Raw genomic sequence first — 27339 nt, forward strand, 5'->3', positions numbered from 1 at the left:
ATGTTGAAACCAGTTGAGATTGTCGTAAGGAGAGGATACACGGCATGTGTGGAAATGTTATAATGAGCCTCCCCACCCATGTACAACTCATGTATGTCCTTAAGATTCTTTAATATTAAAAAATGTAAATATGGTGTACAGAGGGGTTATAGAGCCAGCCAAGCTCTGAGAATTAGTCTCTAGCCTGATAGTTACTGTGGAACAGGCTTCAATTGAGGAATAATGACAATATGTCAAAGTATTCTTCTGAACCCTTTTTTATTGGCAGCTTTACCATGAAAAGCAGTGTTGCATGGTTTCCCTTGGTTGCTAAAATATTGTTTTTCTTTTTTGTTGGTTGTGGGTCTTGAACTCTGGGCCTGGGCACTGTCCCTGAGCTCTTCAGCTCAAGGCTACCCTCCTACCCCTTGAACCACAGCACCACTTCCTGTTTTCTGGTGGTTAATTGGAGATTAGAGTCTCACGGAATTTAGTTCCTCAGGCTGGCTTTGAATCTCGATCCTCCTCCGATCAGCCTCCAGAGTAACTAGGATTGATTACAGGCTAAAAGGCTTTTTGTGTGTGCTGTTCCTGGAGCTTGAATTTAGGGCCTTTCTCACTTGGCATTTCTACTCAAGGCTTTCCAGGCTATGACGTGAGCCACAGCTCCACTCCCTGCTTTTTGTTGGTTAATTAGAGATGGATTCTCTCAAGACTTCTGGCTTTGGACCTTGATCCTCAGATCTCAGCCTGTCGAGTAGTTCGGATTACAGTTGCCTCCCTTTGTAGTTTGCTTGGGCTTATGAATCTCACAACTTGGGGAAGGGGAAATGTGGCAGGCATGTCATATGACAGTTTACCATCCTTCCCACTCAGCCAGTCCCTGGCTAGGCAGGCTTCCTAAACTGCTCAGGATCCCCATATGGGGAGGGCATTTAAAATTCCCCTAAGGTGTTGAATTCTTACCGGAAAAGTCACGTAACCCACTGGATCTGAAACTCGCAACTGTCTTACTTATGGGAAGTAGACACTCTTCCCACATCTCCCAGCTTAGGCCATTGCCGCCCCGCACCGCAGAGAGGGTGGGAAGCGGGGGGATGGGAGAGGACGTTTCGATAGGCCTGCGATGAAGATCATTTGGGGTGATCCCATCGGAGAGAGATGGGATTCGGAGCATCTATAAGATGGGATCTGGGAATCCGTTAGGCACAGCAGGCTGATCCTCAGGAGAGGAAGCAGGGCGGGATTTCGGTTACCATTTTGAGTCTCCCCCACCCCAAGCAGACGCTCAGGTCCCAGGAACTGCCCTGCTGTGCACCCTTCCTTCCTCCTGTCCGTCTGGGGTGTCCACTGCTAACCCAGGCTTGGGCTGCCTGGCCTTCCTCCCGTGCCTTCCCGGACCCACTGAAGCTCTGATCTGGAAGCTGCCCCGCCCCGTGGCCCGGCAGTCTCAGGAGGCGTGGCCGTCCGGGGTCCGGTCGGCGCCCCCGTGCCGCGCTCCCATTGGCTGGAAGTTCCCCGGTCCGGAGCCGGTGCGCCCGCAGCTCGCCACGCCGGCCCGGTCGGGACTTGGGACCGCCCAGGGGCGGGGCCCGATGGCATGGGCGTGGCGAGGGGGGGCGGGGCTTGAAGACGGGCGGGGCTTCATTGGGCGGGGCTTGGGTGAGGGGGCGGGGCGAGGGGCGGGGCGGGGCCTGTGAGCGCTGCTGTCGTCCTGGCAGCCTATGGCGCCCCGAGGGAGTCCCGGGCCGCGCCCCGCGAGGCCCAAGGGCTCGGGCCGGGCCAATCCCGGGCGACCGGGAGGGCGAACCCCGGGGCCGGGCCGGCGAGGCCGAGACAACGAGGCTGGGTGGGGGTGACAATGGGCCAGTTCCTGGTGCGTCACGGGCGGGGAGTTCCTTAAAGGGGCAGCGCGCGGAGCTCCGGGGCGGACGCGGGTGCGGTGGTCGGCGGGGCTCCCGGTCCCGTGCTGTAAAATAATGCCCGCGGCGGCCGCGCGACCATGCAATGGCGAGCGCTCGTCCTGGGGCTGCTGCTCCTCCGGCTCGGCCTGCACGGCGTCCTGTGGCTCGTCTTCGGGCTGGGCCCCAGCATGGGTTTCTACCAGCGCTTCCCGCTCAGCTTCGGCTTCCAGCGCCTGAGGGGCCCCGACGGCTCCGCGCCCTCCGCCCCGGGGCCCGCGGGACGGCCGGGGGCGCCGTCGGGGCCGTCGTGGCTCCCGCGGCCGGGGGTCGGGGCGGCGGCGGCGGCGGCGGGCCGGCCCGAGGCTCCGCGGCGGCCGAGACCCGGCGTGTGCGGCCCGGCGCCCTGGGGTTACGCGCTGGGCGGCTGCGGCCCGGATGAGTACGAGCGGCGCTACAGCGGCGCCTTCCCGCCGCAGCTGCGGGCCCAGATGCGGGACCTGGCGCGGGGCATGTTCGTCTTCGGCTACGACAACTACATGGCGCACGCCTTCCCCCAGGACGAGCTCAATCCCATCCACTGCCGCGGCCGGGGGCCCGACCGCGGGGACCCGTGAGTACGCCGGCCCCGCGCCGCCTCGGGTCCTCCGGGCTGGGGGTCCTCCCCTCCTCCACCCTCCCGTCGACTTCGGGGGTCTTGGGGGGCGGGGGAGCCGGGGCCGACCTCCGGGTCTGATGAGTGGGGGTTCCTCCGGGCTGGTGACTACTTCGGTCTGGAAGTCTCCGAACTTCGGGACGGCGGTGCCGACGGGGACACTGAGGGCCAGGAGGTGGCCGCGGGCCGGCGTGGGGGGGGTTGCGTGGGGGCGCCCCCGAGCATCCTCGTGAAATCCGTGGGCCCCGCGCGGGAGGATCTCCCACTTGTAATCGGATTGCCACACCCAGCTCTTGGTAACACACCCAGGCTCGATCGCTGGGAAGGGATTGCACCGCGCCTTGGGGGCTCGCGGGTGGGAGCCCCCCCCCACTTCTCCTTCGCCGGGGTGTAAGGGGGGAGGGATTGGGGGTTCGGACACTGATTTTCCTGGACGCTGGCTGGGTGGACGATCCCGGCCCTCCAGGTCGTCCGGAGGGCGTCAGCCCGCGCAGCCAGTGCGCACGGCCGGGCGGAGCTCCAAGGGGTCAACTTGCGTGGACTTGGAAGTCGGCGAGGCCGGCGCCGCGGGGCCGAGGTCCGCCGCGCTGGGGGGGTGGCGCCCCCGGGAGGGGCGGGGAGCCCGGGGTCCGTGTGTCCCCCTCCCGCGGGTGTCCCCTCCCTCGGGTGTCCTGGCGTGTGCGCGGGGCGCACGGTGGCCCCTGGACGGTGGAGACACCAAGTGTGCTTCACCTGCTGGTGGGAAATGCCTGGGCTCTAAAATGAATAGCAGCCAACCGGTAATTGCATTTTTCTTATTTAACCAGATCAGTTTTAGTACAAATAAAGGTGTGTCCTTTCTTCCTTCCCTCCCTCCCTCCCTTGTCCCTTCCTTTCTTTTCCCTTCCTTCCCTCACCCGTCATTTTCCTCCCACTTTTATGTGGTGCTGGGGATTGAACCCAGGTCTCATACAATTCACCTATGCACAACTGAGTTCCTCCTCCTTCACCCCTTTAAAAAAAAAAAAGTCATGCAAAAATGTTTTCAATCATAATTTCTTTGAGGAGGATTTTTAAAAAAACGCATGGAAATTATATCGATCTTTCTTGGTTCATAGAAATGAAAGAATTGTCTTGCTCGGATAAATACGTTTATTACCTATAGATGTGATTTCTTCCTATCTCAGCTCTGTTTTCCACAGGGGGTGGAGGTTTTTGCTCCGTGGAAGAGTGAGTTCAGTCCTCAGTAAGTCTTAAATAAATACTTTGCAGGGCTTGAACTCAGGGCCTGGGTACTGCCCCTGAGTTTGTGTGAGGCTAGTGTTCTGTCACTTGAGCCTTAGCTCCACTTCCAGCTTTTTTGGTGGCTTATTAGAGAGAAGAATTTCACAGACTTTCCTGCCCCCCTGGGTTGGCTTAGATCTAGGATCAAAACCTCCAGAAGTAGCTAGAATTACAGACCTGAGCCCCCAGCACCTGGCTTGACAGTTATTTTTAAGTCATCTTTGCTTCCTTGCCTATGCATACACATTTTAACATAGTTGCAATTAGAGTGGGTACTTAGCTTAGATTATTTATTTATTTATTTTTTCCTATGTACCTGGTATGGAGGAATTGAACCCAGGTCTTTTGTGCATGCTAGGCAGGCACTCTACCACTAGGCTGAACTTCCAGCCCCATATCTTAGATCTTCTTAGCATTTTCCCATCAGTCCTCTTGACATTTACAGGAAGAGGAGAATCCTGGCACCTGAGTGACTGCTTGATAAACTAAGAAAAAAGCAAAACAAAACCAAATTGGATGGGGAATTGTGGTAGCATGTTTGCTTGGGAATATGATTGTGGGGAACAAGTTGATGTTTTTGTTTTTTTTTCCTTTATGATGGTAATGGGGTGGCTCTCAGGGCCTTGTGTGAAGCATTTAAACCACTTGAGCTACCTGAGCCTTTTTTAAAAAAAAAATAAAATAAACTTTAGTTTTTCAGAGAGCCTGAGTTTTGCTTGGAGCTGGCTTTGGACTGTAATCCACATACCTACGCCTCCCTCGTAGCTGAGATTGCAGGCATGCCCACCACCGCTGGTTCTAATCTTTTTGTTAATGAGTCTTGAAAGTCTTTCAGAGGTTTTAGAAGCAACCCCCCACCCCCCATTAGCAAGGTGAGGTAGTGGTAGCTTCCTGTGTGTGTGTGTGTGTGTGTGTGTGTGTGTGTGTAAGTGCTGTGGTTTGGTGGCAGTCTGTAAGTTGAAGTCAGGTCTGTTTGCACTGTTACAGGAAAGGCAAGGTAGCAATAGTGGATAAGGTGGCCTTTGTGTCCTTGTGGGGTGAGAGAGTTGTGAGGTTACGTGGCCTGGAGTAGATCTCACGTGGTCCTGTTCCAAAGACTGGAAATGTTAATTTTTCATCTCCTCACAATTTTAACTGCACTCCTCTCATGTTTTGAGGCTTTTCCAAGAAAGTTTTGAACCTGAGCTTTGTATTCTGGCTCTGAACCAGTGGGGCACATTCATATCCCATCAATAAATTGTGTGTGTGTATGTGTATTTTAGAATTTGAAAATCAGAAATATACATAATTGTGGTCATGTGTCTTCTATTGATTGTTTTCAGAAAGACGGAACTCACCATTAGAAATAACTGCATGAAGAGCCCAGAAACAAAAGTATAGGTGCCTAACATGTGTGGTTTTCTTTTTTTCTTTTGAGACATTTACTTGAGATTTGTCTTGTTGCCCTTCATTGACCTGGGCTCCTGTGCTGAGCTTACAGGTTGTAAATCAATCTTGATATACATCCTGCAGCAAACGCTGCCATCAAACCGTTCAGCTACCAACTGGTCTGCTCTATCGCTGCTTCTCACATGCCCAGCTTGAATGGCGGAGTCTGAATTCAGGTTCCCTTGAATATATTTAAGTATTTCTGTGAATGATGACTATGCTTTCAGGCCTGAGATTCTTGATTGTGTCAACTGTACTGCTAGTGAAACAAGAAAAAAAAAAAAGCAAATCTCAAAGTAACAGACCAAACATGGGCCCATATCTGCATCCTCTTAGACTAAGGGGAGGAGAGGCATCTGCCTGAATGCCTCTTTCTTTCAGAGTCAGGTTCCAATCTTTCTGTGCTGTCACTCACTGAGCTGTTTGAAGTTGATTCGCTGCCTTCATTTTCTCAGTTCTCCTTTTTTGGGTTCTTGCCTTTGAGCTGCTAGCTTGCATTTTTTTCACTTTGCCTGAGACTTGAACATTATTGTGAATTTCACCTTCTGGATCCATTTCTCTTGTCTCTCCCAGGCTTATCAGTCTCTGAGCACATGACTTCTTCTTTAGCTCTTGGGTCCACGTGGAAGCAGATAGGTTTCTGGTCAGCTGTTACAGGTAAAGTCTGCGGGAATGTTCATTTTTGCACATGCCTGTTTGATTTTGTTATATGAGCAAGCATGTGCCATATGTTGTGTTTTTTTTTAAATTTTTATTTTAAATCTTTTTTTTTTTAAAGATAGTGATAGGAATTTCAAACAGTCTCCATGCCATAAGCCTTTAAATGTGGGGGATTCAGTAGAGGAGTTATGAGTTGTTAGTGAGTGGGGCATTATCTGGAGGAATTTTGGGTGTGTGTGTGTGAGTGTGTTTTGTGACATTTGTATCCATGGCCTTATATGTTTAAAACAAGTGCTCTCCTCCCATTGAGCCCTCGCCTCCTGAGTAGTTAGGCTTATCGGCGCGAGCCATTGGTGCCTGGCTTTATTGAAGACTGGGACAAGACAATAATGGACATGAGACTGTGGAATTCAGGCTTGGCCACCAGGGGCCTGAAGTCTTTTTTCCAGCTTCAGGTATCCTCAGTCATTTTACAAGATATCAGTCATTTTACAAGATACTCATTGAGAAGAATAGAGGGGCGTATGTGCAGAAAAAGTGAGGTCACAGACATCAATCATGTGATACACTCAAGAGATAAACAACCTTTTCTATCTTTTTTTTTTTTCTTTTCTTTTTTGGTGAGTGGGGCTTGAATGCTGGGCCTGGGCTTTGTCCCTGAGAGCTTCAGCTCTAATGCTCTACCATTTGAGCCACAGTGCCATTTCTGGTTTTCTAATGCTTAATTGGAGATCAGGGTCTCACAGACTTCTGGGCTAGCTTTGAACTGTGATCCTCAGATTTCAGCCTCCTGAGTAGCTAGTATTATAGGTGAGAGCCGCTGGTGGTGCCCGGCCTTTTTTTTTTTTTTTCTTTTTTCTTTTTTTGCCAGTGTAGGGTCTTTAACTCAGGGCCTGAGCACTGGCCTTGGGCTTTTTCAAGGCTAGAGCTCTACCACTTGAGCCACAGCACTATTTCTGGCTATTTTTCTATGTATGTGGTACTGAGGAATCAAACCCTGGTCTTCATACATGCTAGGCAAGCAATCTACCAGTGGGGCAAACTCAAGGCTACCACCTTGTCCCTGGGCCTGGATGTTGTCCCTGAGCTCTTCAGCTCAAGGCTACCACTCTACCCTTGAGCCAAGCCTCACTTCCGGTTTTCTAGAGGTTAATTGGAGATAAGAGTCTCAGGTCCTTTTGTGCCCGGGCTGGCTTTGAACCTTGATCCTCAGATCTCAGCTTCATGAGTAGCTAGGATTAGAGGTGTGAGCCATCTCGCCAAGCTTCTGGCCTTTATTATCTTAAAAAGCTGGTACAAGCAGCAGGTGACTTACAATTAACATAGATGTTTGTCTGTCCCTAAATTCCTGGAAAGTTTGATGTGGAATTAGCCTATACCTAGACTAGGAATCTGAGATCTTTCAAGTCATGACTGATTGATCAGTTAAGGAGACTGAGTGTTCTGAGAGTTCAGGTCTCACAGCTTGGCTTTTGGGGGCTCTCACAAAGAATCTCATGGACTTTCTTGCTGGGCTGGCTTTGAACTAAGATTCCCAGATCTCAACTTGCTTTGTAGCTAGGATTATAGGCATGAGCTACCCGTCAGTGCAGGCTGGTTTGTGTCTTGTCACGCTGGGGCTAGCCAATGCTGAATAAATGCTCTGCCCTCAGAGTTGGGCTTTAGCCCTGCACTTGGTGTCTGGAGAGTGCTTCAGAATGGAGAATCGGTGTTGTGAGTGGATGGCAGGTGTGTGGTCAGGTTAGAAGGTCTCTACGCAGAATTACTGGGGAGAATGAAGCTGTGCTTTATAGAGAAGTTCATTGACAGGAGATCAGATGAAGCACTGGTGGTCGACTGGATGTTTTTACCCCCAGAAAGGGGAGACTTTTGCCTTAAAGTACTGCCCATATGTCGTAGGACAGGGTTTCTCCTTATTAGACAGGATGCCGAGCTGCTGGTAATGAACTAGCGCAGAGAAAGTGGGTGATGGTTGTCTAGTCCGTGCATGCCAGCCTTCTCTAAGCGTCTCTGCAGTTCTGTGACTACATGTTGCTCCGGAGACAGACCTTTGCCATAGTGTTTCTGACTCAGTGAGGCTTTCTGGTGCTGTAACTCCACTTTGAGCTGCAACTCCACTTCTAATTTTAGGGTTGTTAATTGGAGATGGGAGTCTCATAGACTTTTCTGCCCCAAGCTGGCTTTGAACTGTGATCCTCAGATCTGAGCATCAGGATTACAGAATGGGAGCGTGAGCCACCAGCATCTGGCATACAGTTTTAGTTTTTGATGAGTGTTTAGGATTAAAAAAAAATTATTTGGCTAGTTGATGTACGAGGCTGGTCTTAAACTTGCATTGTAGGCAAGGCTGGCTTTGAACTCCTGTTCCTCCTACCTCAGCCTTTGGAGTCCTGGGACTGGAGACAGAACCATGGGCCCAGGCCGTGTTATAATCTTGGTTTATCTTTCAAAATGAAGTCCCAGTATTTAATTGTAATTTTGCTTCTTCTTCAGCTCGAATCTGAACATCAATGACGTGCTAGGGAATTATTCTTTGACTCTTGTGGATGCTCTGGACACCCTGGCCGTAAGTGTTCTGCTTTTCTCTTTTATGTTATGATAATTATGAACGTGTTCTGGATTTTTATTACTCCATTTCCTCGAGGAATGAAAATTCCTGGAAACCTGGTGTTCAGGAAGTTTTTAGGACTTACATGTTTTGTAACTTTTATCAGAACAGCAAGATAAGCACTGATAGTTAAATGAAGGGAAATGTTATTCTCTATTCTCTTTTAACAGTGGAGAAATAGCTTGGCGTATGCCTGTAATCCTAGATACTTTTCAGAAGGTTGTGATCTGAGGATTGCCTCTGGAAATCAGCAAAAAGCTACCAGTGGAGAGGTAGCTCCAGTGGTAGTGCCAGCCTTGAGCAAAAAAGCTGAGGGATTGGTTTTGGGACACCGATTTTTCTGTCTCCTGTGGTATTATGCCCTCTAAGGAAGCGCAGAGAATTCTGTTAATATTTATATGTCATCTAGTTGGTATTGCAAGAGTCAAAGGAGATCTCGTGGTCAGCGAATACCATCCAGCTGTTGAATCCCCGCGAGCCCAGATGTGGAACCCTCTCTGCACTGCCCAGTGCAGACGTGAGTTACCAATTTCATTGCCCCCCGAAGCGGGAGCTCTTTGAACAGACAGGCAGAAGCATAGTGAAGGCAGCTCGGGGCAGGCATCCGTACCACAGTGCAGTTTTCCAGAGACCATTCTGTTTACAGTGGATTCACATCTCCTTCATGAACACAGTTTTGAAACCCCTCTTCATGCCTTCCTTGTGCAGGGAGTCTTTACCAATGGAAAACATTCCTGTTGAAGTCTAGTTCAAATCCTGTATTTGGTAACTTACCTAGTTTCTTCTTAACGTTCTTTAGAAGAGTATACACCAGTTAGGAGTTGGCCCTGGGCCACGGTCACTTAAGTTTGATGCCAGCTGTGTGGTATTTCGGAGTGAAAGCATAGCATGTAAAAATGATTCTGTGTCTTTGTGAGTAGCAGAAACAGTAAAGGAGGTCCTGGTCTGTTGCACCTCCTGCAGTTGCACATACTGAGTGTTTTCCTAGCACTTCCTTTGGGGTGATCTCTGCTCCCCGAAGTCACCCCTCCCTCACTGACAAATGTGTGCCCAGACAAGTACGGCAGCCTCGTTAGACCTGACCTGTGCTGACTCACCTTAGCAGCGTTGTTTTCGGAGACGTTTCCTAAGACTCGTGGCGCCTACAGGAGAGCTCACTTCTCCCCAGCTCATTTTCAGTTCTCCATTATACCTCTGTAGCCCAGTCTCTTACCTAATAGTCTCTCCCGATGCCTGGCTCAGTGGCACGTCATAGCACTTGTTCACATGACTTTCTACCAATCCATTTCCTGTGGTGAATTCCAAGGTGTGTGTGTGTGTGTGTGTGTGTGTGTGTGTGTGTGTGTGTGTGTGTTCTGTTTCTTAAAGAACTGGAGAAATCTGCATTTAAAAAATAGTTTTTATTGTTATTATAAAGGTAATGTACAGAGGGGTTACAGTTATATAAATCGGGTCCTGATTATACTGCTTTTTGGACAAGGCCATCCCTTTCCCTTCCCTCGCTCTCTCCCAGGTTAAAGGTTCAAGAGCACCCAAGCCATGGTTGTATGGCCACGTTCAGCCTTGCTTGCTCAGCCTGCTTACTGGGGCGGCTCTGTGACTGCTGGTAAATTGCACAGGATTTAATTAAAGTTGGTAGATTTCTTCACCTCAGCCGGATCTGAGGTCATGGCGGCCCTGCAGCTGTGCAGCTGGCTGTTTCTGGAGAAGGTCTAGAAGGAAGCAGACCCGTTTCTGTGGTTTTCATTGTTCAGCCTCTGCCCTTGAATGTGCTCGCACATCAGGCTTATTTTTCAAGTGTTTCTTGTGTTGAGGTTTTTCTGCCTTTTTTTTTTTTTTGCCAATTCTGGGCTTGAGCTCAGGGCCTGAGCACTGTCCTTGGACTTTCTCAAGGTTAGAGCTCTACCACTTGAGCCTCAGCACCACTTCTAGCTTTTTTCTATGTATGTGGTACCGAGGAATCGAACCCTGGTCTTCGTGCATGCTAGGCAAGCACTCTACCACTAGGCCAAACTCCTGGCCCCCTTCTTTTTTTTTTTTTTTGCTGTCATTTTCTTTTCTTTTCTTGTTTTCTTTTTTGTCAGTCCTGGGCCTTGAACTCAGGGTCTGAGCACTATCCTTGGGCTTTCTCAGGGATAGAGCTCTATACCACTTGAGCCACAGCACCATTACTGGCACATATATATATATATATATATATATATATATATGTATATATATATGCTACTGAAGTATCAAACCCAGGTCTTTGTGCATGCTAGGCAAGCACTCTCCCACTAGGCCAAACTCCTGGCCCAAACTGTGTAATCTTTTAAAGGAAGAAAGAACTGAAAGAAAATCAGAAAGTAGGTTCTACACTTGCTGTGTATCTTGTAGCAAATAATGACAAGGAAATAAAAAGATGTAGAAGACTAGTAAAGTTAGAAAATAAGGTGTGTTTGGAAGAGGTAGTGCCTGATGAAATAAGATTTTTATTATTATTAATTTATTTCATTTAGATTAGTCTCCATTTATGTGTGTGTGTGTGTGTGTGTGTGTGTGTGTGTGTGTGTGTGTGTATGGCAGTTACTAGTCTGTAAAAATTTCATGCCCAGCTGGGAGTTTAGCCTGGTGATAGAGTGCTTGCCTAGCAAACACAAGGACCCAGGTTCAATTCCCTGGTATCACATACATAGAAAAAAAACCCAGAAGTAGTGCTGAGGCTCAAGTGGTAGAGCTCTAGCCTTGAGAAAGCCCAAGGTCAGTGCTTAGTCCCTGAGTTCATGGCCCAGGACTGGCAAAAAAAAGAAAAGAAAAGAAAAGAAAAGAAAAAAATTCTTGCCCAGTTTCTACTTTAGGAGAGATACCATTTGTATATACTTCAAACAGGAATCGTAATTCCTAACTACTCTTTACACTGTACATATAGGTAATTGTTTAGTTTCGTTTTTTTGTGCCAGTCTTGGGCTTGAACTCGGAGCCTGGGCGCTGTCTCTGAGCTTTTTTTGCTCTTTGCTATCGTTCTACCACTTGATTCATAGCTCTATGTCTGGCTTTTTGGGTGCTTAACTGGAATAGAAGAGTCTCATAAGACGGTCCTGTTCTGGCTGGCTTCCAACCATGATCCTCAGATCCCATAGCTAGTGTTATGAACATGAGCTGGTGTGCTTTAAAGTGTCACTGTTTTTGTTTTTGTTTTTATTTTTGTTTTTAAACCAGCCCTGGGGTTTGAACTCAGGGAACTATCCCTGGGCTTTTTTTTTTTTTTTTTTCCTGAAGGCTAGCACTCTGCTTTTTCTGGGTATGTGGTCCTGAGGAATCAAACCTAGGGCTTCATGCATGCTAGGTAGTCACTCTACTGTTAAGCCACATTCCCAGCCTTTTTTTTGTTGTTGTTGTTTAACTCTTCCAAAGGTGTGTTATTTCTGAAAGTGTTTATAGACACTTGGATGCCAGCTATCAGTCATTTTCCAGATGTGTTCATCTCCTGGATTCCAAGCAACCAAGTTGTAGATGTATTTGACGAGCAGATGGAAAGGCCTACTTTTGTTTCTTGAGCTTTCCAGTTAATTTTTTTCCTGCTGTGGGAGTCTTGCTCCTGGAGGAAGCTCATGCTGAAGCAGGAGGGAGGGAGAAGGGAGGGAAGGTAGGAGGACCAGCGATGGGTCTCCCAGGAAGTGTGTGCAGGGCTATCACATGGAGATTTCCTGAGGTGCAGGAAATGGGCTTCGCTGTCTGCCCTGGAATCTGCTGTGACAAGTTAACGGTGCCTTGATACTTGGTGTGTTTCTGCTCCCACAGTGACAAAACCGCAATTAGGATAGTTAGATTTTTATGTCCTAGTTGTTGCCCCGATTTCCTTTTTTTAAGCTGCAATACCATTTGTGTTTTCTCTTTTTTAAAGATAATGGGGAACTCATCGGAGTTCCAGCGAGCCGTCAAGTTAGTGATCAACACTGTCTCATTTGACAAGGATTCCACCGTCCAGGTCTTTGAGGCCACCATAAGGTAAAGCCTGAGTGTGACAGCAGGCTTCTTTAGACCCAGTATCCATCCATCCATACATCCATGTAGACATTGTGGGGGGCCGTGCGCATTTTTCATCTTTTTTTTTTTTTTAGTAGTTCTAAAAACTGGGATGAGTGATATTCTAAAGAAATCACCTTCTGAACTGAGCAGAACGATAACATTTACATTTGGGGCTTGATTTTCTTTTGTTTGCTTTTGATGATCCTGAGGTTTGAACGAAGTCCTTTTGCTTGCTCTGCAGGTACTCCACCACTTGACTCATACCTCCAAGCCCTTTGGGTTTCAGACAGGTTCACGGGTGTATTCCCATGCCCGTCTAGATCCGATCCTGTATTTATACAGGTACCACCATACTTACCTTTTTCTTGTGTGAGTTGAGGTGTTAGGGTCTGTACTCGGGGTCTGGGCACTGTTCCTGAGCATTTTTGTTCCAGGCTAGTGCTCTACCATTTTGAGCCATAACTCCATTTCCATTGTTTTTTTAGGTGATTAATTGGAGATAAGAGGTTCACAGCCGTTCCTTTCAGGGCTGGCTTTGAACTTTGATGCTCAGATTTTAGCCTCCTAAGTAGTTTAGGATTATAGGTATGAGCCACCAGGGCTCAGCCTGTAAATGTCTTTTATGGCTGAAGCCACAGTCCTCCCAGTCTTTACCTGAGTTGCTAGGATGGCAGCTGTGAGCTGCCATGTTTTAATGGAGGTGTAAGATTGGTGTCCTACTAGTTCACAGTTTCGATGGTTTCCTCCTCCTCCTCCTCCTTTGTCTTTTCTTTCTTTTTTCCTCTCTCTTTTAGTGCTGGATGTTACAATTGATAGGCAAGAGTTTTGCCACTAAGCCATATCCCAGCTCTCCTACCCAGTTATATATCTTGCTGTCTTTAGTTTGATATATTGTATCTGTTTTCCTAATTAACCTTTTAGTTTAAAAACTGTATTCCTTGACTGGGAGTTTGGCCTAGTGGTAGAGTGCTTGCCTAGCATGTATGAAGACCTGGGTTTGATTCCTCGGGACCACATACATAGAAAAAAAGCTGAAAGTGGTGCTGAGGCTCAAGTGGTAAAGCTCTAGCCTTGAGAAAAGTCCAAGGATAGTGCTCAGGCCCTGAGCTCAAGCCCAGGACTGGCAACCCCCCCCCCCAAACAAACAAATAAACAAACAACTGTATTACTGTGTAACATTCCAGTTTCTAGATGTGATATTTACTTTAAAAAATTACAGCCAGGAGTCAGTGGCTCACGTCTGTAATCCTAGCTACTCATGAGGCTGAGATCTGAGGATCATGGTTTGAAGCCAGCCTGGGCAGGAAAGTCTGTGAGACTCTTATCCCCACTTAACCACTAGAACTGGAACTAGAGCTATGGACAGCACCAGCTCCTGAGTTAAAGTTTGGAACCTGCACACACACACACACACACACACGAAAATTATGAAAAACGTTGTGGTATAGTTCAGATGACTGAAAGGGGGCCCTTGTGTGTGTCTGCAGATAGGTCTATGCTGGGAGTCTGTTCTGGCTCACCAGATCCATTCTTTCCTCACTTTCTCTTTCCTTACTGTGCTCTGAGCAGGTGGTAGAGAAATCCGTGTTTTCTTTTCTCCCGGTGACCGCGATATATGGTTATTTCAACGATATAGAGAACTAAGCAGCAATCACTTACTAGAGCAGGGAATGATGTAAAGACTTCACATGTCCATTTTCCCACAGCCGGTCCCTGAGGACACAGGCTGCTCCTGTGCTCTCCATGCATTGCACCTTCTCATAAGCAGTGTGATTTTATTTTATCTTTTCTTTGTTGTTGTTCTTCCTGCCACTAGGGTTCTGGGAAGCCTCCTCTCTGCCCACAGAATAATAACTGACTCCAAGCAGCCTTTCGGTGACATGACCATTAAAGATTATGATAATGAATTGTTGCATCTGGCCCATGACCTGGCTGTGCGCCTCCTCCCGGCCTTTGAAAACACCAAGACAGGCATCCCCTATCCTCGGGTAGGTTTCTCCTCAGTCACCTTGCCCTCTCTTTTTATAGGTTGTTTTCAGTGAGCAAATGGTTCGGGTACAAGTGGGGGAATCCTTGTGATCTTTTCCATATGATGTATCCCGTCAAGTCGCACCCTCACCTGTCTTGAAATAACTTCTGCTGGCTTCATTGTAAACTATTCATACTCCACCTCCACTCAGTTTCTCTACATTTTCCCCCCTCCCCTCCCCTCCTCTCCCCTCCCCTATATTCCTGAGTCCTCTAACACTGCGATTTCTTTGCCCTGCTACTCAGTAGCGTGGGCATTTGTCTTCATTCTGACATGAATGAGTGTATACTTGGGGGCGGGGGGGAGGCAGGCTTCCTGTGGATAAAAGCTCTCACAGACCAGTAAGTTTGAGTCTGATTGCACTAGAAGGTCTGGAGTGAGATCGTATCAGTGGTATTTGATTTGTCAAGCCATAACTCCTCTGAGGGTTGAGTCAGCCTTTTAGGTGGCTGGGTAAACTGCCGGCCTGCAGAGCCTTGGTGATGAAACTGCCTGTCACACTTGGGCTGGGCTTCCCTCCTGGCCCAGCCAGACTTGCTGAGCAGGAGTGAGTTCATGGAGGCTTCCTGAAGGCTCAGGCGTGATTGTACGGCTCCAGTGTTCCATGACCCACAAAACCTCATGCCTGTGCAGTTCCAGAGACCATCTTCCAGGAAGGAATGCTTTGGTGAAGAGTGATCATTTGTCTCCAGACACTGGCTCTTATTAATAAGGCAAAGCTCTGATGGTCTTTATCTTTTGGTGGTACTGGGTGATTTGAACTCAGGTCTTTGCCAGGGAGGTGCTCTACCACTTGAATCACTCTTCCAGCCCCAGCTCCAGCATTCATCTTGTCTTGTGTGCATCTTTTCAGTGTAGTTCCCATTGTCCTCTTGGGGTACAGTGTGGCTTGGTCCATTAGCTCAGTGCCTTGTGGGATCTTGAGTTTTGCTGTCCTACTTTTTTTTTTTTTTTTGGTCCTTTGGAGTCAGGATCTCTTCCAGGAGCCCAGCTGGAGCCCAGGCTGGCCTTGAGCTTCGGATCCTCAGGCCACTGCAGTGTGGATGATCTGCCCTCCTGGCTGCCACATAACCTTTGGTTCTTCCTGTCCCCAGGTGAATCTAAAGACAGGTGTTCCTCCCGACAGCCATAATGAGACGTGCACGGCCGGAGCCGGTTCCCTCCTGGTGGAGTTTGGGATCCTGAGCCGGCTGCTAGGAGATTCCACCTTTGAGTGGGTTGCCAGACGAGCGGTGAAAGCCCTCTGGAACCTCCGAAGCAATGATACGGGACTACTAGGTGCGGTGCAGCTCTTCCCGCCCTCGGGTCTCCTGCCCGCCCATCTCCTCTGAAACCCTGCAGCCCCCAGAGCCACCCTCCATGCTTGCCAGACCCAGTATCTCTGGGGTTTGGTGGCCTCGAAATGCTTTGGTTGTTTGGTGGTGATCCCTTAGTAGTTGGGTCTCTTGGCATATTCCACCATGGAAACACTGAACTGCCAGTGAGGCAGACGTACGTGACTGTTCCAGTATAAGTTTTGAGTGTAGTTTATTTTTCAGCGGAGTTGCCTTTGACCTCTAGCGGATGAGGTTTCTATCCTATGAGAGTATATGTAGTTGAGGGACTTAAAAAAATCTCTCTGAGCATGGGTGGCTCACATCTTCAGTCTTAGCTACTCAGAAAGCTGAGATCTGAGGATCAAGATTCTAAACCCAGCCTGGGCAAGAAAATCTTGTGAGAGTCTTATCACCAGAAGTGGAAGTGTTGCCCAAGTGGTAGAGCACCAGTGTTTTAAGTGAAAAAGCACAGGGAGAGTGTGCAGGTCCTGAGTTCAAGCCCCAGAACCGGCACAAAAAGAAAAAAAAAAGATACTTAAAAATTACCATGGAAGCCAGGCGAGGTGTATATAATCCTAGGTACTCAGGAGGCTGAGATCTGAGGATCACGGTTCAAAGCCAGCCTGGGCACTAAAGAACGTGAGGCTCTTATCTCCAATTAACCACTGGAAAATAGGAAGTGGGGCTCTGGCTCAGAAGGTAGGTCGGTAACCGTGAGCTGAAGAGCTTAGGGACAGCGCCCAGGCTGAGTCCAAGTCCCACCACCACCAAAATTATCATGGAGATTTGTAATCATTAAATATAGTTGGAAGTGTCATGAATAATAACCCACATGTTCATCTTTAGTAGTTATCTATGTTTTGCTAACTCAAAATATTGTTTAATTGTGTTCTATATGTATTATCTGTGTGTGTGTGTGTGGGGGGGGTGTTGAGATGGTATCTTGCTATGTAGTCCAGGCTACCCTTGAACTTGGATTCTTGCTGTCTTGGCCACTTGAGTGCAGGGATTATAGGCAAGCACCATAATGCCTGGCTTAAAATGGTCTTTCACCTCTGTATGTGTTGTGTTCTCTTGGGACTAAACTTCATTTTGGCATTGGGATATAATTTTGTTTTAACAACAGTGGATTCTTAAAAAGACGTTGAAAGTGGTATATTTTATTTTTTATTTTTTTGTTTTGCGATTATTTATTTATTTTGGTCATGGGGCTTGAACTCTGGGCCTGGGCCCTGTCCCTGAGTGCTGTCTCTGAGCTCTTCAGCTCAAGGCTACCACCCTACCCCTTGACCCACAGCCCTACTTCCCATTTTCTAGTGATTAAGTGAAGATAAGTGCCCAGGCTGATTTTGAAGTGTGATCTTCAGATCTCAGCTTCCTAACTAGCTAGGATTATAGGTACCTAGCACGTTTTAAGATTTTTATACAGTCAGACATTAGTGGTTCATGTCTATAATAATCCTAGCTATGAGCCGGAACTTTGGCCTAGTAGTAGAGTGCTTACCTAGCATGTATGAAGACCTGGGTTTTATTCTTTGGTACTGCATACATAGAAAAAGCCAGAAATGGTGCTGTGGCTCAAATGGTAGAGCTCTTGCCTTGAGAAAGCCCAAGGACAGTGCTCAGGCCCTGAGTTCAAGCCCCAATAGGAATACGATGCCGATAGTATCCTGCCTTACATTTGGCAAGTCATGCTGGCATTTTAGGTTATAACTTTGTCACAGCTCCCATTTCTGAAAGCTAGATAAGTGTCCTAACTCTTTCTGGTTTTAGATACTTCAGATTATTTTTGTTCTCCTTTTCCCTCCCTGCTTTTCCATTTTATAGTCTGATAAACACCACAAGATATTTTTTTGAGAGTTTCTGGTTGTGTTGCCAGGCTGGCCTGGAATTTACTGGCATAGAGGTGTTCTGCCACATTTAGCAAGATCTTCTTCTTCTTCTTCCTTTTTTTCTTTTTTCTTTTTTTTCTTTTGCCAGTGCTAAGTGCTTGAATTCAGGGCCTGGGCACTGCCCCTGAGCTTCTTTTGGCTCAAGGCTTGCATTCTACCGCTTGAGCCACAATGGCATTTCTGGCTTTTTGTGTGTATGTGGTACTGAGGAATCAACTCCAGGGCTTCTGCTTGCTAGGCAAGTGCTCTCCCCCTAAGATACATTCCCAGCCCTGAGGTCACCTCCTCCTCCTCCTCCTCCTCCACGTGCTCCTCTTCCTTCTCCTCCTCTGTCCTCTTTCTTCTCCTTTCTCTTCCTCCTCTTCCTTATATTTTTTGGTTGTGGGGCTTGAACTCTGGGCCTGGTCACTGTCCCTGAGCTCTTCAGCTCAAGGCTAGTGCTCTACCACTTGAGTCACAGTGCTACTTCTGGTTTTCTGGTGGTTAATTGGAGATGAGTCTCAAAGACTTTAGTGCCTGGGCTGGCTTTGTACTGTGATCCTCAGATCTCAGTCTCTTGAGTAGATAGGATTACAGGCATGAGCCACTGGTGTACAGCTTAAGACCTTTCTAAAAGCATTTCCTCTCCCTCCCCTCCTCCCCCAGGACAAGTTCCCAGGATTGGTTGTACTGGGTCAAAAGTGATGGGTACCCTTCTAGGCTTGGAAATGTGTTGTCACACTGAGAAAGAACAATGATAAGCTTAGTTTTCTTTTGTATTTAATTATTGTCCCATATCATGTTAGTGATAAACACTTATCTATCCATCTATTTGTCTATCAATCTATATCTGTCTACTTATCTACCTATCCACCTGTCTGTCTACCTGTTACCTGCCCACCTATGTGTGTATGTGTGTGGATATTCATGTATGTATATAACTATATTATAAAAAGATCCCTCAGCATTTGAAATCACCAATAGGACTTGAATAAAATTTTAGGCTGAGCCTTCACGCCTGGTAGCTACCAAGAATAAAGGCAGCAAGGAGCAGTGGGGTTGAAGTTGGGGGCCTGACCCTTCTTCCCCATGACACCCAGGTTCTGAAGGGCACTGTTTGTCTCCTTAGGCAACGTTGTGAACATCCAGACCGGCCGCTGGGTAGGGAAGCAGAGTGGCCTGGGTGCCGGGCTGGACTCCTTCTACGAATACCTGTTGAAGTCTTACATCCTCTTTGGAGAAAAAGAAGACCTGGAAATGTTCAATGCTGCCTATCAGAGCATTCAGAACTACTTGAGAAGAGGGTGTGTTTGCAAGTGGCGTATGTTCCCAACCATTCCCGGGGCCATCAGAGTCTGCTTTGTCTTCTCCTTCCCGTCTGTTTTAATTACCCATCAGCCATCTGGGCCAAAGCCAGTGGCATTAACAACCAAAACCCCAAACACTCATCTGGTACTGGAGGGCCACGAACCTGAGAGCACCTGAGCTGACGTTCTGGTTCAGAATCTTCCCCAGGCCAGGCTGTAGCCATGTCAGGCTTGAGTGGGCTGTCACACCCCTCCAGGCTCCCTGCAGCGCTTGGGACTGTGTGTATCTTTGTGCTTCTGGGGAACAACTGTTCCCACATGGCAGCTGGATTCTCCTAGAGAGAGTGATGTGACTGAGATAATGGGAGGAATGCTTTCTGGACTTAGTCTGTGCCACCCTTTTGCCAAACTATTGGTCACCAGACAAGCCAGGATACAGAGGCATGTGCCTATCAGCAGGTAGAGGTATAATTGGGGCCATGTTAGAGATCACGTACAAGAGAGGAGAAGACACTCAACACCCCCGAACTGTGCACTTAGCTGCAGGTCGCAGGACAATTTTGATTTATTTTTCTTCTTGGATTGGCGTTTCTATTTGGCAAAGGAGAACAGTTCTGTTTATGCCCTCTGAGTTTAAGACACATCATTTGCCACTCTCAAGACATCAGTGGAGAGGAGCAGATGTGAGCTGTCGAGAGCCTTTTGAAGCTACCGTGGCCTCTGCCCTGCCGCTGTGCCTTCTCCCTTAGATGTTTCTCTGTGGTGTCTACACAGCTCATGGCCGTTGCTTCCCAAGGTTGTTGTGGACGCAATTCTACATTCGTCACTGTGGGAGCCACTTGAGGGAGCTATACTTAAGGAAGTGAGGAAGTGTTTGCCCAGGTTGAATCATTTTGTTTTTCAGTGATCCAAACTAACTAGGGTTGTGAGCCCTGCAGCTCTCCAGGCCTGTGGGTATTTCCCAGAGACTTCGTGTAGAAAGAACTAGATCTCCATTCTCAGGTCAGACCCAGTGTAGGCCCATACTGTATATGAACTCTAATACATAGTGGTGTTTTCTTTTTATTGTTTGTTGAAGGTGTTGAATTCAGGGACTCAGACTCCTTTGCTTTCTTTACTTGACTGATATTCTTCTACTCGAGCCACATCCCCATTCAGGCATTTTGCTGGAATCACATGGATTTTTTTTTGGTCCGGGAAGCTAGGATTCCAGATGTGAACTTCAGTGCCCAGCTGCTGCACTGTTCTTATACCCAAGTGTTCAAGTGCTTTCTGCACGAGACAGTGAAATCCTGAATGTGTTAGAAAAATTGAGTTTCGAACTCTTACTTTGTGAGTCTCCAGGCCGTCTTCACAGGTGGAAAGGAAGTGTGAGGAAAGACGTTGATTTGTTGATCCCTTTTAAATGAGTGTCAGTTACTGCTGGAGACCTGTGAGCCTCCCTTTCCTCTTTGCACACCCGCTGCTTTCTTTCGTAGGCGGGAGGCCTGTAATGAAGGAGAGGGAGACCCCCCGCTCTATGTCAACGTGAACATGTTCAGTGGGCAGCTCATGAATACCTGGATCGACTCCCTGCAAGCCTTCTTCCCTGGACTGCAGGTATTTTGCCATCAAGCTTGCTCTGCTAAGAACAAGTCGTCATTGGAAAAGGAATTTCTCAGCAACACAGACTTGGTGGGCAGATACAGAGGGCGTCAGCCTTGGGATTGATTGGTGTTTGTCTCTTAGCCGTGTGTATAGTTCAGTGTGTGGATTGGGTGGGAATGAGAGGAGAGGAGGGCCCAAGGTCATTGTGTGATTTCTTTCTTCTCCGAAACGAGTGATTCCAGGGACGTGGCCTCCTCACCCGTATCCTTCCCTCCTTTAGGTTCTGATAGGAGACGTGGAAGATGCCATCTGCCTCCACGCCTTTTATTATGCCATTTGGAAACGGTACGGGGCTCTCCCGGAGCGGTTTAACTGGCAGCTGCAGGCCCCCGACGTTCTCTTCTATCCTCTGCGACCGGAGTTAGTGGAATCCACGTATCTCCTCTACCAGGTACTCGAGTTCAGGAAACATTAGTATATTGTCTCGTGGTGATCTGAGACTGAGCTTACCTCTCCAGACATGGTTTTATCCATGGTTTCACAGGACAGAAGAAGTATCTACAACCTTCCCCCCGCTTTTTTTTGGTGCCAATCCTGGGGTTCAAACTCAGAGTCTGGGCACTGTCCCTGACCTTTTGTGCTTAAGGCTAGTGCTCTACTACTTAAGCCACAGCTGTATTTCTGGCTTTTTGTGGTTAATTGGAGATAAATGTCTCATGGACTTTTCTGCCCAGGCTGGCTTTGAACCACAATCCTCAGATCTCAGCCTCCTGAGAGCCACCAGTGCCTGGCCAGCCACATATTTTCAGTGTCACATTTTGCACAGAATCCTGTCCTACTCTTAATAGCACATTTTCAGATAAAGATTTCATTCTCATTGTGTTCCTGATCTGTTTGACCTAAGAATCCTCTTTTTTTTTATTATTATTATTTTTTTCCCCTCCCAGTTCTGGGCTTGAGCTCAGGGACTGAGCACTGTCCTTGGACTTTCTCAAAGCTAGAGCTCTGACATTTGAGCCTCAGCACCACCAACGGCTTTTTTCTATGTATGTGGTACCGAGGAATTGAATCCGGGTCTTCATGCATGCTAGGCAAGCACTCTACCACTAGGCCAAACTTCCGGCCCCCCTAAGAGCCCTTTTTGAGATGCATTTCTGTGCATTCTGATCTATATGATAATTGTTCAGACCAAAAAAAAACTTGTTTCTTTGTAAAGGAAGGCATCTGGGATTCATCTAAATGCCATTTTTTTGTTTAATATTAAAACATATAGAGTGTTCATATTTTATGCAGTTACTTTATTGCCAGCGGGGAATGTTATTGTAACTGTGAAATATTTTCTCTCTGACAGCTGAAGATAAATACGTACGTGCTGTTCATGTATGCATACAAGGGTCCTCTCCCATTCACAAAGAACAGGGGCAAAGCTCTTGGTTCTCCAAGAAGCTGGCTTTCAGTGCAGTTTAGTAGGCCTGTCAGGAGCCTCCAGGGATCAGTCCCAGGACTCTGGTTTTACAAACTCTGGGAGTAGAATTACTCTAGTGGTTTAGACTTATTCAACTATTTTGCTTAAATATTCAATCATTGCCGCTATCTTCTGGATGAAAAAAAAGGGGGCGGGGGCAAGAGCCAGTGAAACTTGTAATAATCTTCATGCCTGAAACAGGATCCCTGTGGATTTTACATAGCCTCTGTAAACAGAAGGGTGATCTTGTCCTTGGGCTTTTTGAGTCCCGCGTGGCATGAAGCAATGCTGCTACCTGGCTTCTCTTTGGCTTTATCCTCTTGTGTAGGGGTCTTTGTTTTGCTCGTTGCCTTTTTCCTATTTGCATCTTCCTAGGCACGCTATTCCTACCCAGAGCTGTCTTCTTCTACTTTGCAGCTCTTCCCTCTGAAGCCATGCCTGGGCTTTATTACTTGCTTTTGCTGCTGCAGGTGAGCTCTAGGTATGAATTAAATATGACCCCTAACAGAGCATCTGAGAGCCTGTGGCAGAGGAGGACGTAGCCTGTGGACTGGTCCTCTGGGGTGAATAGACAGACACATGTGGAGACTTCCTTTAAATAATTGCCTTCTAGAGGATTCTGGCTCTTTTCTGCCTCTCTTCCGAGTGTGGCAGTTGGTATGAGGCAAGGTCCTAGACCCTGGTGCATGAATCTGAAAATGTCTAGCTAGAAATTGGATTTGATGTCAGATATGGTGCTATCAGGATGGGCATTATTACTTTATTTCTAACACAGAGGGGATCTGGAGCCAGCGCAGAGCACCATTCTACTCTGGAGTAGATTTCCTAACCCTGTCCCATGCTGACAGAACTCCATCACTCTTTAACCTTTGACCTTTGACAAGGAAGTCAGACCTGCCCAATATCTTATCTCCTGGGGAGTCCCTGTTGTCAGGCAGTGTTTGTGGATGGCAAGGGTCACAGGTCACGCTCTCTTGTGTTCCCTCTAGGCAACCAAGAATCCCTTCTACCTCCACGTCGGAAAGGACATTCTTCAGAGTCTGGAGAAATACACGAAAGTCAAGTCAGTCTTCTAAGATTCCTTCCTTTGGCCATTTGTGACATATGTCGATTTGTGCAGGGGGAAGTATCGTAGTTTGCCTTTGGGATTTGTAGGAGAGATTATTCACGTTGATTTTTGTAGAGCAATTACTCGTCTTTTGGTATAGTAGAATTTGTCCTTTACAGTGGGAGTTAAGTTTTTCCTTTGTTCTCCCTCTCCTTTTTTTATCCCGTAAGGTTTTAGCAGACTATATTCTTTTTGAGTAATTCATTTCCCCTAGTTATGTAAATTATGCATTGAAACATTTATGGAATACAGAAGATACCAAAATGTATTATCATTGTTATTCTCACCACAAAGCTATAACCCTAATTAGTATTTAACTCTACATCTATCTCTTAAATATGTTTATATTCATGTTATATGTATAGATAGATGTATATATAAGACACAGACATATATCTTGTGGCCTGTTTTTTTTAGAGATTTTTACCCTCTGGTATGTCATGTTTGTCTTAGAAACTACTAAAATTTGCCATCCCCAAGTAATAAGTCAGTTCTGCAGATACAGAGACTAAAACTTTAAATCCATCCCTCTAAATGTGTTGCCATTCGTTTCCTTGATGCGATACCATGCTGTGGAAAATGCCCTTTACTGCCCTCTTGCCCTTCCCAGCCTGGAACCAACCCGATGATGGATCAGCCAAATTGCTTTTAAAAATAAATGTATAGGGCTAGGAGGGTAGCTTAGTGGTAGAGTGCTTGCCTGGCATACATGAAGACCCGAGTTCAATTCCTTGAGCCGTGGCTAGCCTTTAGGAAAAAGCCCAAGGACAGTGCTCAGGCCAAGGGACTAACAAAAATAAAAAATAAATATATGAACTTTCCAGATTGGAAAAGGAATAGATGATCGGTATAACATATTTCATTTATGGCATGGTTTGGGAAGACTTGGATGGTTCTTCTATTGCCAGAGCCCTGAGCTCCTGGCTTCCGTGGGCCAGAGGACAGGGTGAGACTCACTGCCACCATTTTCTAGATGTGGGTATGCCACACTGCATCACGTCATTGACAAGTCCAAAGAGGACCGCATGGAAAGCTTCTTTCTCAGTGAGACCTGCAAGTACTTGTATCTGGTACGTATGTTGCAGAGTAAACCCTTGGGACATTTTACATTCCTGGTGACAGAGCACCGCCAGGATGAACGGATGTGATTGCTGACATTATTCAGATAGTCGGGCCTCACGGTGGAGTCATTTATCAAGTAAACAGCAAATGATCTTCCCATTACGAATTGCTCGGGTGCTAGGAAAGATGAAGGATTCAGGGGCAACGGCAGTCTGAAAATGGAAGATTCTAGAAATCATGCATCAGCTAAAAAAAAAGAAACCAACCAAACAACGTTCAGTGCAATATATGACTATGATTGTCCTATTTTATGATGAGTTGTTGTCTCTTGCTGTGCCTAACTGACACATAAAACTCATAGGGTCTGTGGTTCTAAGTGCTCTTGGATTTCCCATGGGTACAGTCAGGCTGCTGTAGCCATGTGTCCAGCATTTGACAGAAGGGACCTCACGGGGCTAAGGTCCTCCTCTCATTCCTGCCACGTCCCTGTTCAGTGCTGTGCCTGCGTGTCACTGCGTGTCAGGGCCTGGGGTTATTTATTGATACCTTTTACCTAGTTTTGCCATCTGGGCATCTGGGACACTTCTCTATGAGCTAGCTCCAGATGTTCTACAGTCCGACAGTGTCTTTCCTTCCCCCCCCCACCCGCTCAGGCCTGGGGCCTCCATTCTGGGGATTCAACCCATAGCCTATCACTTGCTAGACAAGCACTCACTGAGCTGTGTTCCCAGCCCCAGGTTTAATCTGTTTTTCTTGTCTCCTTCCTCCCTCCAGCTGTTTGATGAGGAAAATCCAGTCCACAAGTCTGGGACCCGATACATGTTTACCACAGAAGGCCATATCATATCGGTGGATGAGCACCTTCGGGAATTACCCTGGAAGGAATTCTTCTCTGAAGACCACGAGGGAAAGTCTATGCACAGGCCCAGATCTCATGAGTTAAAAGTCATCAACTCCAGCTCCAACGTGAGTGACTTGCCCCTCCCCTTCCCCTCCTGCTCCCTATCATGATGGTATTCATGGCGACTGGGAAAAAGAAGGAGGAGAAATGGCCTGGCGATTAGGCAACAAACACATACCATTTCCTCTGTGCTGGGTACTGTTCCAAATCCTCACAGACATTATCCTGTTTACTTCTCACAACAGCCCTTGAGGGGCATTTAATGTCTCAGTTTATATAGGAGTAAAGGATGGCACTGAGGGCTGAGTCACAGGGAAGCCAGAATTGGGACCTAGGAGTAACCTTTGACCTGCCACAGGGAGATGGCCCTTTAAAAGGATGAAGAGCCTGGGGACATGTGCCCTGGGAGTGGGGGACAGTGCCTCCCCAGTGGTTTGTTAGTAGCACTGAGAAAACACATCGTGTGAGGCTGAGGTGGAGTGGAGCTCAATACACATAAAAGCATGATGGAGTGTGGGTAGAACCCCCGAAGGCCTGGGGAGCTCAAGTGCACAGTCCACGGAAATCTGGGGAAGGAGGCTTGTCTCATTTGAGGGAAATCTGGGGAAGGAGGCTTGTCTCGTTTGAGGGTGTGAGCAGCCTTGTGAATAGCAGGAGTGCAGCTAGGGAGAAGATGACCACGTCTTCTGAAACTGTGTGGGTCAGGACCCCTGGGGTGCAGAATGGGCAGACCTTGGGTTTCAGCAGTGGTGCTCAGTCAGGAGTGATGCTTGCTTTTCCGGGGACTGTGGACCGTAGTATCTGAGGACAGCTTGGGTCTCTACCATGTGTGGAGTGAATGTAATTGCTCGGCCATTGCACAGATCAAAAGATCAGTTCTGCCTAGGTTGATACACCTGGATCAGCCCATTTAACCACATTTCTGGGTTTTTAATTAAATTATTAATTTTTTTGGTCAGTCCTAGGGCTTGAACTCTGGGCCTGGGCACTGTCCATGAGCTCCTTTTACTCAAGGTTAGTGTTCTACTTGAACCACAGAACAATTTCTGACTTTTTTTTTTGTGATTAATTGGATATAAGAATCTCACATACTTTCTTGCCCAGGCTGGCTTTGAACTGAAATCTTCAGATCTCAGCCTCCTGAGTAGCTAGGATTACAGACTTGAGCTACCAATGCCCTGCTGATTTTGATTTTTATTATTATTAACTTTTAGGTCCAACACCAGGACTTGAGCTCAGTGCCTGCCATTTGTACTCATTGGCTAGTGCTCTACCAACTGAGCCATGCCTTCAACCCCATCACATAGGTTTTTTTGTTGTTGTTGTTGCAAATTCACATTTTTCCCCCCTCTCTTTATTTTCCTAGTGCAATCGTGTTCCGGATGAGAGGAGGTACTTCCTGCCTTTGAAGAGTGTCTACATGCGTCAGATCGACCAGATGGTTGGCTTGATATGATCTGCTCATCCCTGCTTCATCTCCAACCAAACCTAACCAAGTAAACCCAGACCACACCAACATTCACTGTGTAGTGGGAAGGATGGAAGTCTCGCTGTGCGTCACAGTGTAGAAATTCTGTCTCACATATCACCCACAGCTGGTGAATGTGGTAATTCTTGCACACTTCAGTGTTTCCCTTCTGCTCAATAAATGTCCCATTTTTCTTAACGTTATCATTAGAAATGAGAGGATACGTGAAAACTGGCTGCTTCTGACACACTGCTGTTACCTTAAGCACATCTGCCCAGCTTCCTGTTTGGAATCCGAGCCTCTACTGCGCCACCACTGGCCATTCTGCGATATTGCTACCTCTTTGTTAGGGAATGAGAAGTGAGATTCCTGTTCATGCTTCTGAGGGAGGCACTTAGCTCCCCTATTTACCGCACTCAAAACGTCACCTGTTCTGCTGTAGATGTTCAGCTGTGATTTTGGGGAGAAAAGCACCCACATGCCCTCAAGTCATCTGCCTAGTGTTAGAGTCATTTGCTAATTATACGGCCATCTTTTCAGTTGTTAATGTACATATAAGAGCCAACAGTTTTGTGGGATTGTGTCTTGCACACATGAAAATTACCTGTGGAACTCCGGTAGTTCCAGAACCAGGTGCCTTTCTAGGAGGAGAAAACAAAACAAAAACCAAAAACTCTAAGTTGTCTAAGCTTCCATTTTCCCTAACCACGGATTCTTGGGTTA

The 27339-nt window shown here is 47.3% G+C and overlaps 1 protein-coding gene across 1 annotated transcript; it reads left to right on the forward strand.

Moving 5' to 3' along the window:
* The first annotated feature begins 1903 nt into the window (after positions 1-1903).
* Edem1 (ER degradation enhancing alpha-mannosidase like protein 1) lies at positions 1904-26819 on the forward strand. Its single transcript, XM_090324021.1, has 12 exons — positions 1904-2493; positions 8380-8452; positions 12378-12481; positions 14319-14490; positions 15626-15809; positions 18848-19022; positions 20504-20624; positions 20893-21063; positions 23067-23140; positions 24159-24255; positions 25022-25213; positions 26515-26819. The coding sequence occupies exons 1-12, from the start codon at positions 1982-1984 to the stop codon at positions 26602-26604; spliced, it is 1965 nt and encodes a 654-aa protein (XP_090180147.1). The 5' UTR covers positions 1904-1981; the 3' UTR covers positions 26605-26819.
* Positions 26820-27339: the final 520 nt, after the last annotated feature.

The sequence above is a fragment of the Megascapheus bottae genome, chromosome 33, assembly GCF_031878675.1.
Source record: "Megascapheus bottae isolate mThoBot1 chromosome 33, mThoBot2.hap1, whole genome shotgun sequence".
In the NCBI taxonomy this organism is placed as follows: Eukaryota; Metazoa; Chordata; class Mammalia; order Rodentia; family Geomyidae; genus Megascapheus; species Megascapheus bottae.